The 14369-nt window shown below is 39.6% G+C and overlaps 1 protein-coding gene across 5 annotated transcripts in view; it reads left to right on the top strand.

Moving 5' to 3' along the window:
- Nucleotides 1-14369, top strand: part of sfmbt2 (Scm like with four mbt domains 2) — a 61937-nt gene that overhangs the window by 383 nt on the left and 47185 nt on the right. Inside the window, exons 1-3 of one of the 5 annotated variants that reach the window (XM_080888032.1) lie at nucleotides 3203-3439; nucleotides 5968-6149; nucleotides 9685-9779. In XM_080888032.1, the coding sequence (XP_080744158.1) occupies nucleotides 6059-6149; nucleotides 9685-9779 (186 nt within the window). In that variant the 5' untranslated portion in view covers nucleotides 3203-3439; nucleotides 5968-6058. Of the gene's footprint in view, nucleotides 1-3202; nucleotides 3674-5967; nucleotides 6150-9684; nucleotides 9780-14369 lie in introns of those variants that run through there. The other 4 variants (XM_080888030.1, XM_080888029.1, XM_080888033.1 and 1 more) reach the window with 4 other exon arrangements.

The following is a 14369-nucleotide window of genomic DNA, read 5'->3' as shown; positions in this document are numbered from 1 at the left end:
CTGCAGTTTTGAGTGTGCAAAGTACATGACCGGAGTGCCAGCCAGCCTGCTGGTCGGCTACACCCCTCACAGCCTCATCTTCCTTATGTGCACTTAACGTTTCCTCTTTCACTTTTATCAAAAATGCTGTGGCTCATTCGATGCTTCTAGATCGCCGTGTGTCAGATTAATACTGTTTTCCTTATAAAACCAACAGGGTGATTTTGATCCCCCCTGCAATCTTAGATTAATATGTTGACGTTGGCACAGTCGGGCGAGAAAAAATTCTTTCGCTGTGTTGTTTTCTCTGCGGGGATTTCTTTTTTTTTTTTTCTGAGTGATTAAGCAGATAATTGGGTAAAACCACATGCGTATTTATTTAATTATTTCTCTTTTTCTTTGCGAGGTGCTTCGCAAAAATCAATTTCTTTCTTTTTTAGTGGCTTTACAATATTCCAGAGGATTCCACCTCCTGATTAAATTCGTCACCATAATGAGCAGAAACAATAAAGACTGCGTAACGGAGCCCCAGATAGAGGTTCGGCATGAATAAATCATGCTTTTAGACTTCTTGTGGCTCCAAAGATTTTTTCCACGACGCTGCGAGTGGGAATGCGTGAGCGCAGGCGTGCGGATAAAGGGAAAACGCCTAAAATGAGCACTTTTAAAGGAGAAAATGCGAAGATGGTCATAATGTTAAACATACATAATCCATTTTCTCCACGGGAAAGACCAATACGAGACCAGCTGATTATCATTTTTGGTGGTTTGGCTTTTTATTTATTCATTTATTTTAAAAGTGTCATCCAACAGCCATTTATCACGCGGCTGTTTTTTTTTTTTTTGATCAGGCATTGTATGCTAATCCACTGGTGAGCGTTTCAGGAAAAGAGGCAATCACATATTCTGCACAGATAAGAGAAGCAAAGATAGAAAGAGTCCAGTTCTTTCTTTCTTTCTTTCTTTCTTTCTTTCTTTCTTTCTTTCTTTCTTTCTTTCTTTCTTTCTTTCTTTCTTTCTTTCTTTCTTTCTGCTGGCATCACACTTACTCTCCCCCCTTATTTGAATAAGGGGAGGAGGTAGGCAAATATCAGCTTCTCCTCCTGCTTTCCAAAAGCCTTGGATTTGCAGGCTGTCCATGTTATGCAAGTGTGTTTTGTGGAAGTTGTAAGAACGCTCTGGGATGTGGGAGTTTCACCCCTTGTTTCCTCTCTCTTTTATTTATTTATTTATTTGTGGTCCTGAGGGGCAGATGCTTGTTTGCCCGACGTCATTTCATGCTTATGTTTTCAGTGAGGGATCACAGGCAGTTCTAATTGGGGAATAAAGCACATTGGGTGCGTTGTGTGCACATCTGTGTTAAAAACAGCAGGAATTAAGAGTTAGAAACAGAGGACAAATTGTTATATGATAACATCCTGTTGCCAAGAGGAAACAACTCTTGGATAGCTCTAAAAGAAGAGAACCTAATACGGAGTAATGCAATAAAACCCAAGCCCATGCAGTGGTAGTTAATCTCCTAAATCCCCTATTAAATCTTTGGCATGGATGGGTTTAGAGAAAGGCAAGAAGACAGCACGTGGATGCCCGAGCGCCCCATCAGGGGCTAATCAATTTAAAAAAAAAAAAACTCTTCTCAATCCAAGACAATTGGGGCACAAATGTCCTGCGTCTGAGATTAAACACTCTCAGAGCAGTTTAATCCCCTGGTGACCAATCTGGGCTGTTTCCTCCAGGAGGCTGCAGGTCAGCAGGCTTCATCAAGTACAAACGCGAAACTCCCAGAAAAAAACTCCTTCAAAAATTTGGCTTGTTTTTTGGATGAACGCTGAGGGGAACTGTTAACACTGAGTCAGAACAAACAAACGTCCCTCAGGGTTTGGAAAACTTGTTTATCCAGTGAGGGATCAATTTAAGGAAAAGCTCAGCTTGCGCTGGTATGGAGTAGTCAGTGTAGAAAACATTGTTGTTTAAGCCGACTTCCAGTGGTTCATTGCAATATTTAATTTCCAGCATACTGGAAATAAAACCTTCAGCTTAAATGTTTAGAGGGTGTTCTCATCATGTATTGAGCTAATTAGTGTGGGGAATGGTTGGTGCGTTTAAAAAAAAAACAAAAAAACATTCTGCCTCCAGTTGCTGGGAAGTGCAGGTGGACAATGATAGGGCTGCAGTCGCTGCACTTTTCATCTCGTGTGGTTGTTAAAGCCCTCAAATTAAAGCTCAAAGTCACTTTAACCACAGGGCTTACTCTCTTTCTTTCAGTTCAGAGAAAACGGGCTACAGTGTAGCACCAAAACAGCTCAGAAAGGTGCATTGTTCCTCGCCCTATTGAGGGCTGTGCATACATGGTGCAATTTTTCAAAGGTTTGAGGCAACCTTGTGCTACAGTGACTCAGATGGATGTAGGATTTGTTGTGCTTCATTTCTGTTAAAACAAATTAGATGGAGTTGAAGCTGAGAGTATTGAGAACAAGTTCAATAACACCAGTGTTACTGACTCATCGTTTCATGGCTGTAACTTCTCTTCCTCTCATTTTTCGGTGGAAGTAAAGACTGGAGAGGAAAAAAAACCATTTCACATATGTGTTTCTTATGATGGGTGAACAGGCGAAGAAGTGTGTTTGAAATTCTGGATTAGGCAGAACTAAAACTGGTAAAAATCTGATATTTTAAAGTTCAAACAGGAGGTTATGACTTTGGGAGTCAATTGTCATGCATTGAAAATTCACATCAGCTCAAAAATCTTAGAGCTATCCAATGTACGATGATATAAAATCGACAAAAGCTGCAAATTGTGGATCGTTGTTTCTGTTTTTAAAATAACAAACCATAAAAAGTAGTTAAAAGATGTCAATCAGGCTCTAGATTGCTTTGCTGAGGTGTTGAAATAAGCAGATGTAGAGTGAATGTGAAACTGCAAGTTTTTAAAGAGAATTTTAAGGAAAAGAAACGAGCTGCTCATCCTCCTCCTACTGTTTGATAGCAGTGTTTGAGCACTCTGATGAGTTTAATGAGTGCTGTGGAAGGCTGCTGACGACAGTGATGTATCAGTGCTGAAGATTGTAGTGTACTTAGGCAGAGAGTGGGGGATAAGGGCAGCAAACAGCAGCGTCATGTGAGCCAAATTAGCTCAGCGTGTTGTTTACGCAATGGATGCACGCCGGAGCCACTGTGGGACGCAAGGGGGTGTGTGTTCTGTGGTGGGGGATGGCGCGCACACACACACACAGTTAGTTGTTGAGGCTGTCACAGCCTTTGTGCTGCAGCCTCACAGTTCTACATACACTCGCAGCTCCAACAGGCGTGCGAGGACGAGGAGAAGTGTTTTCCTTTCCTGTGGATTTTAAGGCTCTTTCTTTTGTTCTCTTTTTTGGAAGCAGGACTTCAGTGTGTTTTCATCAGAGGATTGCTGGATGCGCATCACAGTTTTGTTTTATTTCTTCTTCTTTTTTCCCATGTGGGTGCACATCAGGTTGGGTACTTAATCACGGAGTATTTTTTGCTCTTTTGGATATTGATTTTCATAGTTGAGAGCAACAACCCCATGAGCTTGGAGTTGTTTTCTTCTTGATTGAGGATCGCTGTGTGACAGCAACATGCCTCAGCTCTAATTGCCAGGTTGATGAAAATGGGTGTAAGTCGGTGAGTGATTCATTGGTGATGTGACTGCATGACCAAGAACAACCACCAGGCAAGTGACAAGCATAGCCTGTTGTTGTGAATATAATGAACTGATGATTGTTTTGATTGTTTTTCTTTGTTTTATTCATGGAATAATGCCAGCGTTGGATAGACTTTTGGTTTTTATTCCTTTAGGATTTACTTTATTGCTTAAAATTCCTTTTACTGCACAAGTCTCATGGTTTCTACGTGCTGTCTTGGCATTTTTAAGTGTATTTATACAGCTTTAATGATGCACTGCAAGGAGTGATCATCAGTGAATTGTATTTTTTAGGTTGGAGGATTTGCTTGTTTTCTCCGCTTTGTATTAGAGGGTAAGACATCCTTTATTGATTCCTGTAGGAAATAAGTCTCTGCAGTTCACCTATCTTAGTTATGATCGGCAGTAGGCAGCAGCTGTGCAGCAGCTCCGGATGTGTACAGGTTCCTTGGTTAAAGCCACATTAATGGGAAAATTAACTTGTCATGTTTTTGATGCTGTGAAGATCATTGCAGACATGGGAGAACTGCTCAGAGAAGGGACCTGCTGTGAGGGTTGTGGACTAATGAGACATTTAAGGAGTTGAGGGAGGACTCAGTGAAAATGTTCACTATATTTTTGCATGATTTAGTAATAATTATAACCTAAACCAAGGACGTCAAACTCATTTTGCATTGCAGGTCATATACAGCCTTATGTTACATTAAAACTTCCATTTCTGTCTATGTGTAAAGAAATGTAACTACACATGTAGTCAATGTGATATCTAAATATAAGATAAAAGGTGCAATTTAAGGAGTTTGTCTCAGTTTTTGCACATGATAAAGGGCCGCTGTAGTAAATGAAAGAAATCTGTCAGTATGACTCTTTGTGCTTAAATTGTAAGAAGCAAATGTGTAAAATTATAGAAATGTATAAATTAATTACTTTGTATTGGGAATTTTATGACAGAGGTCTTTATCTATAGGAAAAGCTGTAAATATTGTGAAAATACAATTAAAAGTCAAAAATTTATGTTGTCCTTCACATTTTCCAAAGCTATTCAGTTGGCCGGTTTGGAGTCTTCACCAGGGTGATTCTGGTCCCCGGGCCTTATGTTTGACACGCCTGGCCTAAACAGTTAATCAGTCAATGTGCAAATGGTGAAATAGTTGAACTGATTAGCTAAATACAGAGAAACAGAATTAAAAAGAAAAACAATACCACATAAAACGGGTTGGGAAAGGTAAAAACAAACAACCCAGTCACATTTACGGTTGAGTTTTGTAGTTTTGTGAGGAGGGGAAGAAACTAACCTTTGATCCGGAGGGTGAAGCTGGTTTGCTAATCAACACCTGGAAGCATGTTTTACCTGTTAGGATTTGCATTAGGTTGAAGGTTATTAGCAGGATTACAAACCAAAAAGACAAAAGAAGTAGAGTAAGTTGCAGGTATTTCTGTATAATAACAGAAAGCCACAAGAAAAAGGTTAAAACTTAATATCAGGACATGGTTACCTGTTTTCTTTTTTATTATTTTTTTATTACAGTTCTTTCCAACAATATTCAGTTAACACATTAGCTTAGCTAATGATATAAAGGATCAAAAGAAACGTGTTTATGGTTGTTAGCGTTACACAGTTGCGCTTCCTTCAGTATGTGCCAGAAATACATATTTACAGTAAGACAGTATTTCCTCTTTAGTCTTCCATATTTAGTTACAGTGACATGATTCTGCTCTTCTGTATTATTCTCTTGCCTCAGGTGCCTGGATGCATATTTTCTGGTCACACTTATTTGCAGACTTGTTTGCTTAGTCATGTTATTCCAGTTTTTCTACTTTGTTTGACTCTGACTGGTTATCTGATGCAGTTTTGCTGTGGTATGAAAATGAACACAGCATGCAAGATATTGGAAAAGCACACAGGCAGAGGAGGGAGAGGATGATTTTAATGATGCAGAAAACTGCTGTGCTTTTTACTGTTTTGAAAATATCAGCTGACTTGTGTTAAGTTTCTGAAGGTGGCATTCTTTTCTTTTTAGCACATTAAGACAAACTGGCTGTTGCTGGTTGTGGTAACCACCCACTTCTTCTTTTGTTTATTCTCAAGAAAATGGAAATACAGTGTGCACAATTTCCAAGGAAATTCTCATCAAATACTGGCTGTTTATGTGTGCAAACCTCAAGGTTTTGTGAACTGTGTCGATTCGTTCGTGTTATTGTAAGCGAAGAGCAGTAAAATCATCTGTTTCCTGGAAGGATCTTGGACTATTCTGGACAGAGGGCAGATTGAACATTATCTGATTAAATTAGAGCTTTGATTGAATTTATCTTTTCTGGTGCAGGGCTGTCAAGGAAGGCGAGAGATGCTGTGAAGAAGAATTGAAAGATCTCAGGTTTAAAGGTTAATGCTCAACAGGAAGTCAAACGGGCAGCATGCAGTCTCACACTCAGGAGCAGCCACTGGCCCTCACTACAGTGAAGCCACACTATCCCACCAATGGGAAAGAAGAAGAGGTGAACACAGGTAAGACCCTGCACTGCTTTTTTTAACCATAATGTGGCCAGGGTGGTTTCATGTTGCAGCCCTCATCAGATCAACAGATTGGTGCGGTTGACACAGATGAAAATGCGTCTGAGGAATCTCACTAACAAGATGGGAAACAGAGAATGCCACTTGTGTCACAAAGACATGCTCTAATTCTCTCTGTAGATTTCTCCTTTAGGTCAGCAGTAAGGGTATGTCCCTGGCTGTTTATTGCTTGAACTGAATTCTCCTGTCCTCATGGCTTAGTCACGAGAAGCATGTATTTTTTCCTGTGTATTCAAAGATGGCTGTTATGTAACACCTATGCCCATACCGTTACGTGGAAGCCCACTTTACAGGCTGTTTTGTCATTGCACATGAACATGTCAGGATACGTTACTGGCCTGTATCCGAGGCACATTCTGGACTTGCAGTTGTTGTGCTACTTTCTCTTTCTAAAGAAAACATAAAATGTGAGCTAAATGCCAGTTTGATGTGTTTGCAATCCTGAGCGAAGGTGCAAATTTAAGTTTTTGTTCATGATGGGACATTTTTAACACTTCTTATACCTGAAACTGAACCAGTGGAGTATAAGTTGTAAAATGACTTTGATTTATCATTTAACTACAGGGAGTGCAAAATTATTAGGCAAGTTGTATTTTTGAGGAATAATTTTATTATTGAACAACAACCATGTTCTCAATGAACCCAAAAAACTCATTAATATCAAAGCTGAATGTTTTTGGAAGTAGTTTTTAGTTTGTTTTTAGTTTTAGCTATTTTAGGGGGATATCTGTGTGTGCAGGTGACTATTACTGTGCATAATTATTAGGCAACTTAACAAAAAACAAATATATACCCATTTCAATTATTTATTTTTACCAGTGAAACCAATATAACATCTCCACATTCACAAATATACATTTCTGACATTCAAAAACAAAAACAAAACAAATCAGCGACCAATATAGCCACCTTTCTTTGCAAGGACACTCAAAAGCCTGCCATCCATGGATTCTGTCAGTGTTTTGATCTGTTCACCATCAACATTGCGTGCAGCAGCAACCACAGCCTCCCAGACACTGTTCAGAGAGGTGTACTGTTTTCCCTCCTTGTAAATCTCACATTTGATGATGGACCACAGGTTCTCAATGGGGTTCAGATCAGGTGAACAAGGAGGCCATGTCATTAGTTTTTCTTCTTTTATACCCTTTCTTGCCAGCCACGCTGTGGAGTACTTGGACGCGTGTGATGGAGCATTGTCCTGCATGGAAATCATGTTTTTCTTGAAGGATGCAGACTTCTTCCTGCACCACTGCTTGAAGAAGGTGTCTTCCAGAAACTGGCAGTAGGACTGGGAGTTGAGCTTGACTCCATCCTCAACCCGAAAAGGCCCCACAAGCTCATCTTTGATGATACCAGCCCAAACCAGTACTCCACCTCCACCTTGCTGGCGTCTGAGTCGGACTGGAGCTCTCTGCCCTTTACCAATCCAGCCACGGGCCCATCCATCTGGCCCATCAAGACTCACTCTCATTTCATCAGTCCATAAAACCTTAGAAAAACCAGTCTTGAGATATTTCTTGGCCCAGTCTTGACGTTTCAGCTTGTGTGTCTTGTTCAGTGGTGGTCGTCTTTCAGCCTTTCTTACCTTGGCCATGTCTCTGAGTATTGCACACCTTGTGCTTTTGGGCACTCCAGTGATGTTGCAGCTCTGAAATATGGCCAAACTGGTGGCAAGTGGCATCTTGGCAGCTGCACGCTTGACTTTTCTCAGTTCATGGGCAGTTATTTTGCGCCTTGGTTTTTCCACACGCTTCTTGCGACCCTGTTGACTATTTTGAATGAAACGCTTGATTGTTCGATGATCACGCTTCAGAAGCTTTGCAATTTTGAGACTGCTGCATCCCTCTGCAAGATATCTCACTATTTTTGACTTTTCTGAGCCTGTCAAGTCCTCCTTTTGACCCATTTTGCCAAAGGAAAGGAAGTTGCCTAATAATTATGCACACCTGATATAGGGTGTTGATGTCATTAGACCACACCCCTTCTCATTACAGAGATGCACATCACCTAATATGCTTAATTGGTAGTAGGCTTTCGAGCCTATACAGCTTGGAGTAAGACAACATGCATGAAGAGGATGATGTGGACAAAATACTCATTTGCCTAATAATTCTGCACTCCCTGTAAGAGAAGCTGAGGCGACATGCACTGACATATCGTGTAACTTAATGTTGGTGTTAAATTGCTTATTTTTGTGTTTCTTGTGTAAGGTGTCCCAAAAAACACAGTACAAGGCGCACATGTGTTCATATCTGCAGAAAATAGCCTGTTTGTCATCTGAAGTGTTGTCAGTTCCTCTTTTGATTGTATTTTCAGATGCAGGCACTTTTAATAGCATAACCATTTCAGTTAGCAGTTGTGTGTTGCACACAGGAAAGTTATCTCTCTTACCTCACCCATCTTATTGTCAGACTCTTTAAACTGATATCATGAATTTAAATTTGCACTAATAATGTTAAGTTGACACAAATACCCAAGGTACACCTGGACTAACCTCGAGGTGCTCTGTTGGGCCACAGGACACAGCTTGGAAACCACTGCGGTGGATTATGACAGATCTCATATGTACAGAATGAATTTACTATGCAGTGTGAATCTAGAACAGTTTATTCTGCATTGTCAGGCAGTCTCTATGTAATATGAAATTGTCTGAATTTTGGCTGATGATCAGAAACAAGAAAAAACATGTACTAATTTAATAATATACAAAGTGAAAAATGACCACTAAGGGGAGGAAGCCACGTATGTCCATTCATGGGAAAAATGAGAGCAGACACTTCAGTCTATTAGAAACAAACTCCATCAAAATAGCAGCTCGCTACCATCTCCTCTCATTACACAGAACAGGTTCAGTCCCTCAGTTTTCACTCTGAGGAGTCTCCAGAGATTCGGCACACACTGAAACACACACACAGACACACACACACAGCCTTCACATACTTCACTCACACAGAAACATACTGATGGGGAAAAAAACCCTGACGCATGCCTCGACTGCATCAGCTTCAGTCACCTTCAGGAGAAACATTAATGACATTATGTAAGACAACCTGCAGCACGCTGTGCACGCAAACTGCCTCCAGATAGTTTACTGTGGATTTTGTGCTTAGGCAAAATTAGCTACATTTACAAGAAATTACAGCTCTGTGTTTAATTGCTACCTGCATTAGGGATGCACTGAGATATGGGCCAACAGCTGCTTAGGCCTGTTAATAAATAAGATGACATTTTCCAGTGGCAGTGCCTGATGTTCTTGTTGTGTAACAACAATTTTAAACTGTCTAAATATTCAAAGGGAGTGTGATGAAGAGCTGAAAGCCTCCGTTCTTATTAGGTATATTTCCTTGTTTCCTGGGCACGAATGAGGCAATAAGTAACAGTAAAAACAAAAATCAGCTGGGAGCTAAATTGTTGTTTTAAGTATCTGTCTTATTGTTGGTTAATGTACAGTTGACTTTTGTTCATTTAGATGCAGATTCGATGGAGGAAGAGGTGGAGTTTAACTGGGAGGAGTACCTGGAGGAGAATGGGGCCGACGCTGCCCCTCACACCAACTTCAAGCATGTGAGTGACTGTCTACAAACTTCACCTGACATGTTAATCCTTTAAATACAGCCTCATAGATAAGTGCCATATGCAGAGATCCTTTAACAACACATGGGAGAGAACCAAAACAGGGCAGTGCTGTGTTCAAGCCTCAACAGAGGATTCAGTGTCTTTGTTTCCTTGTGACGCACGCGTTGTTGGGCGACCTTTGGCATTTCTTTTTCTTTTTTTTAAAATACCATTTTAGGTACCTAATTAGGTACCAAAGAAAACATGACAATAGATGCAAATAAATAACATAATAAGGACCAGCTGTTCATTCACTTTTCCTGAGACTATATTTGAATGTTATCATCATACCCAGTCTTTCCTGTTTTCTTGCCCTGAAGTAGGTGTGGCAAATGAAAGCAGTCATTATAATGATATTAGGACATTATCTAAGTATCACCAGTGTAGCATTTTTCTCCTTTCAACAATGTGTTCATATGTCTTTCTTGATAGTCTTGGACTACCACATTTCTGGCCGAGTGAATTTTTTGAGGACTGTTTTCTGTTGGGCAAATCAAGACAGCATGATTTTTAGTCAAAACAAACAGCACTGTTTGTGTTTGTCATAATGAATACCAGTCAGTGCCACCAGTGCAACAGTGTTGCTTTTTGTTGTGTTTTTGTGATAGTTTTTGGACAAAAGTGGAGCTCTGTATCGCAGGATTAGGATATACAGTATGAGACTTCAGAGCCACACACAATAGCGTCTTAGTAGGATTTAATTCATTGTTGCTTTCGGCCTTTTTGTGGAATTTACAAATTTGTATTTGTCAGATCCTGATGAAGACTTGGAGTCAATTTGGTCTATTATGCTTGCTGAACTGCTGCAAGAATAAATTTATTACATGATTTTATCCTAAACAGAGCACCTTTTTTTTTACTATCGACCTTGTTTATGCTCTACTTTTGGATAAGCTTTCAGAGCCATGTAGCACTTATAAATGAATAAATAAATAAAAGAGTATTTCCAAACATGGAATTTATATGTATATTGATTATGTATTTGCATGGAGTTTGCTCACAAATCCTGTGCTTTGTGTGGTGTCCAGACATGTCATCTTTTTGAGATGCATGACGTATGGCAGACCAGTCGTTCCTACTTGCAGCAAAACACTCAGATAGACATGTGCAGTCTGTGTGAAATCTTCAGCGTGACATTAACAAGGTTATTCTGTTGTTAAAGTAATATCAGAACATGAAACTTGAAAGTATAAAGCTCAAGCTCAGTGACTCAGGTTTCACTGTGTTATATTTTATGGGGTAAACTCTCAGTTGGTGCAGCAAGTTACTCAGCTAGCCAGAAGACAATAAAACAGTTTCGAGTAGGCACTAAAACATCTGCATGTTAAAAATCAGCACTTTTTGTGCAAAACTCGCACCAGAGGCTGTGTGGCAAAGTGGCAAAATACTGAGCATGCTAGATATGACTGCGCTGCACTATGCCCAGATCATTATCTTTGTGTGAACTAGAACTGGGTTACAGTTTTAGTTCTCTAGAAAGCTGCATTATCAGATATCAAAACAATGTACCACAGCCTAGAGCTTGTTTAAAAGTGAAATCTATATAATCACTACTGATGCTACTCAGACCACAGATTTTTGGAGAGCTAAGAGGTGAAAGAGAAAGGTACTTTTCTTGGTAGTGAGTCTATAGGCCAACTGTGCTCTGCTTTGCTCTGATTTGCTAGGCTGAAGTTGGTTTGGGCTGTCCTGGTCAGGGCCAGCTGAGGGGTAAACCGGGCCTTGAGTCGACCATCACCGACTATGTTGCCTGCTTAACATGTCGAATTCACCTGCTGTCGCTGATGTTTAGTGTCCATCTCACAGCTCTCCTTCCAGCTGAAGTAGCTTAAATATGTTTATTAGAAGGTGGAAATTGTTTCTGTCTGCTCACAGAAACCACAGAAGAAAGACTAGTAGGGAAGTGGTTTGTCTTTGTGGGCCAGCTGAATGTTCAAGCCGCTGAAACCGAAAACTGTGTTTAATGTTATTTAATTTACATTTAAACCGTTTGGCTTGGTGTCTTTTGTGGCATTTTAGTATTTAATTCTGTGAGCCACCCCAAAGGAAGTTGCTCAGGGGTCACCAACTAGTTCACCACTTGTCCAGTTTCCTCAAATTTGTTTTAGGGACACACCATACGGAATATATGCCAGGTTTTTAATGTATTCCTCTTTAGGATGCACCTTGGTGGTGGATAATTACTATTTTATTCTTGTCAGACTGTATCATATTTGGCTTTTTGGGATTTAGTTAAAGAAACTGAAACAATTTGTGTTTTTGTGACAGGCTATAGTAACAAAGTGCCTTAAGATATCATTTAAAATAAGTTTCCTGTGTGTAGATGGGTCCACTGGTTCATTCTTAGAGTTAGGTGTTGCTTTTTATGCTTCAATAATTCACAGGTCTGTGCTCAGCGATTTAACAAACAAAAAACGCATTTCTCCAAAAGTGGTCAGGTACAAGGACTGTACTGAATATCTGTGAAAAAGTAGCAAAGGTCCAAATAAAAGTCTGGCTGCTTGAAAGCAAAATATAAAGGTGGGGGTGGCTCAGGATTTTTGCACAGTACTTTATCTCAGTTGTAAGTTAGTGTATGGGCTCAAAATGTGGTCATAAATATTTTGTACTTGTAAATCGGTTTTGTACTTGTAAATCAGGATTTATATGTGTAAAAAAAATTTGTGTGTGTGTAAAAAAGATTTGTGTGTGCGTAAAAAAGATTTGTATGTGTAAAAAAAGATTTGTGTGTGGACTTAGAAAAAAAAACCCTGCATGTTACAAGTACGAATTTTGACCCTATTTTTCTTCCTTTCATCTGATTGGTCAATGTCATGTCAATCACAAATATAACAATCCAATCAGAGAACAGATGGGTTTGGCTGTCGGAGGGGCGCTTTTTTGAACTGCAGGTCCTTGAAGGGTAGCAGCTAGGTCCCCTAATTTTCAGTAGCTGTTGAAAAGGTAAAGTTGTGGTATATGAGTGGTTAGAAATACCATTATTACTTTAGGATTAGTTTAACACAAAGTCAGGGCTGACCCAGGACCATTGCTGTGAGTCACAGTGCGCAGCATAAAAGTCCTTTCACATCGGACGCAGGATGTGCTGCTAATGCTAACTGCTAACTAAAAGCAAAGGATCCAGAATTTGTTGCGCTGGCTGCTGGGCTCTGTGGGTTTTTGCAGCAGCTCTGCCTGTACTAGATGCACCTGCTCCTTGTCTTTTCTATCTCTGACTTTATGTCCTCTACAAGAGTTTCTGGGTTTTTTTTTGCTAGTTCTTCAAATGTTCAATAAAAACATCTATGCTAATTCATAACAAAGAAAGCTTTGTAATGAAGACTGTCATTTCCAAAACACTGCCCGCCCCTACCCCGCAGTCCGCAGCGCTGTTGAAAAGGCTGTGGAATTCCCTATATTAAACACGTAGACCTGTGACACAAAAATCACCAAACTCGGACAACCACAGACTGTTTTCCTTCATGGTGATGAAGGAAAACGCTGGGTTGGCATGTAAAAGGGCATTTATTCCCTTCAAGGACCTGCAGTTCAAAAAAAGCGCCCCTCGACAGCCAAACCCATCTGTTCTCTGATTGGATTGTTACATTTGTGATTGACATGACATTGACCAATCAGATGAAAGGAAGAAAAATAGGGTCAAAATTCATACTTGTAACTTGCAGGGGTTTTTTTTTGTCCACACACAAATCTTTTTTACGCACGCACAAATCTTTTTTACACATACAAATCTTTTTTTTACCCACACACAAATTTATTTTACACATACAAATCTTTTTTACGCACACACAAATTTTTTTTTTACACATACAAATCTTTTTTACACATACAAATCCTGATTTACAAGTACAAAACCGATTTACAAGTACAAAATATTTATGACCACATTTTGAGCCCATATTAGTGCTCTACTGCTGGTGTCTGTATGTACATAGTTTACTTTCTCATCATGCAGTAAGTGGGAACAAAGTCCCCCGGGTCTCCCTCCTCCTGTGTGCAGCACACACGCAGATCCACTGCTCTGCCTGTGCTGCTGCCCAAATTAGAGATTAGTGTTATTGCAGATGGCACTACATGAATAGAGGACAACATTAAATTGTAACAAACCACCCCCACTCTCCACACCCCATATCCTAGTTACAATAGCTGGCTCTAACAGCTTTCCTAGTTACTTTAGATCAGCATCCAAAAATGTAGCACTAATAATTTTATCAAGGAGTCTTTGTTTTTCTTCTTAAACAGAGGGTTAGTTTCAGACTTAAATTTCACTACTGATTAATTACAGGGTTAATAATAATCATATAACGAACAAAAAACGCATGTGGTTTTACATAACTATCTATCTATCTATCTATCTATCTATCTATCTATCTATCTATCTATCTATCTATCTATCTATCTATCTATCTAATTATTTAATTATTTAATTATTTAATTTATTTAATTTATTTAATTTTTTTTTTTACTAGCAGTCCTCCAGAAAAGACACCCTATAAGTAATAGTTACTCAGCTTTGCCTCCATTAATACATTACATCACAGG

This window comes from Rhamphochromis sp. 'chilingali' (genome assembly GCF_963969265.1).
Source record: "Rhamphochromis sp. 'chilingali' genome assembly, chromosome: 7".
NCBI lineage: Eukaryota > Metazoa > Chordata > Actinopteri > Cichliformes > Cichlidae > Rhamphochromis > Rhamphochromis sp. 'chilingali'.
Note: the sequence above shows the minus strand (reverse complement) of the source record. Positions and strands in the feature narration are given on the sequence as shown.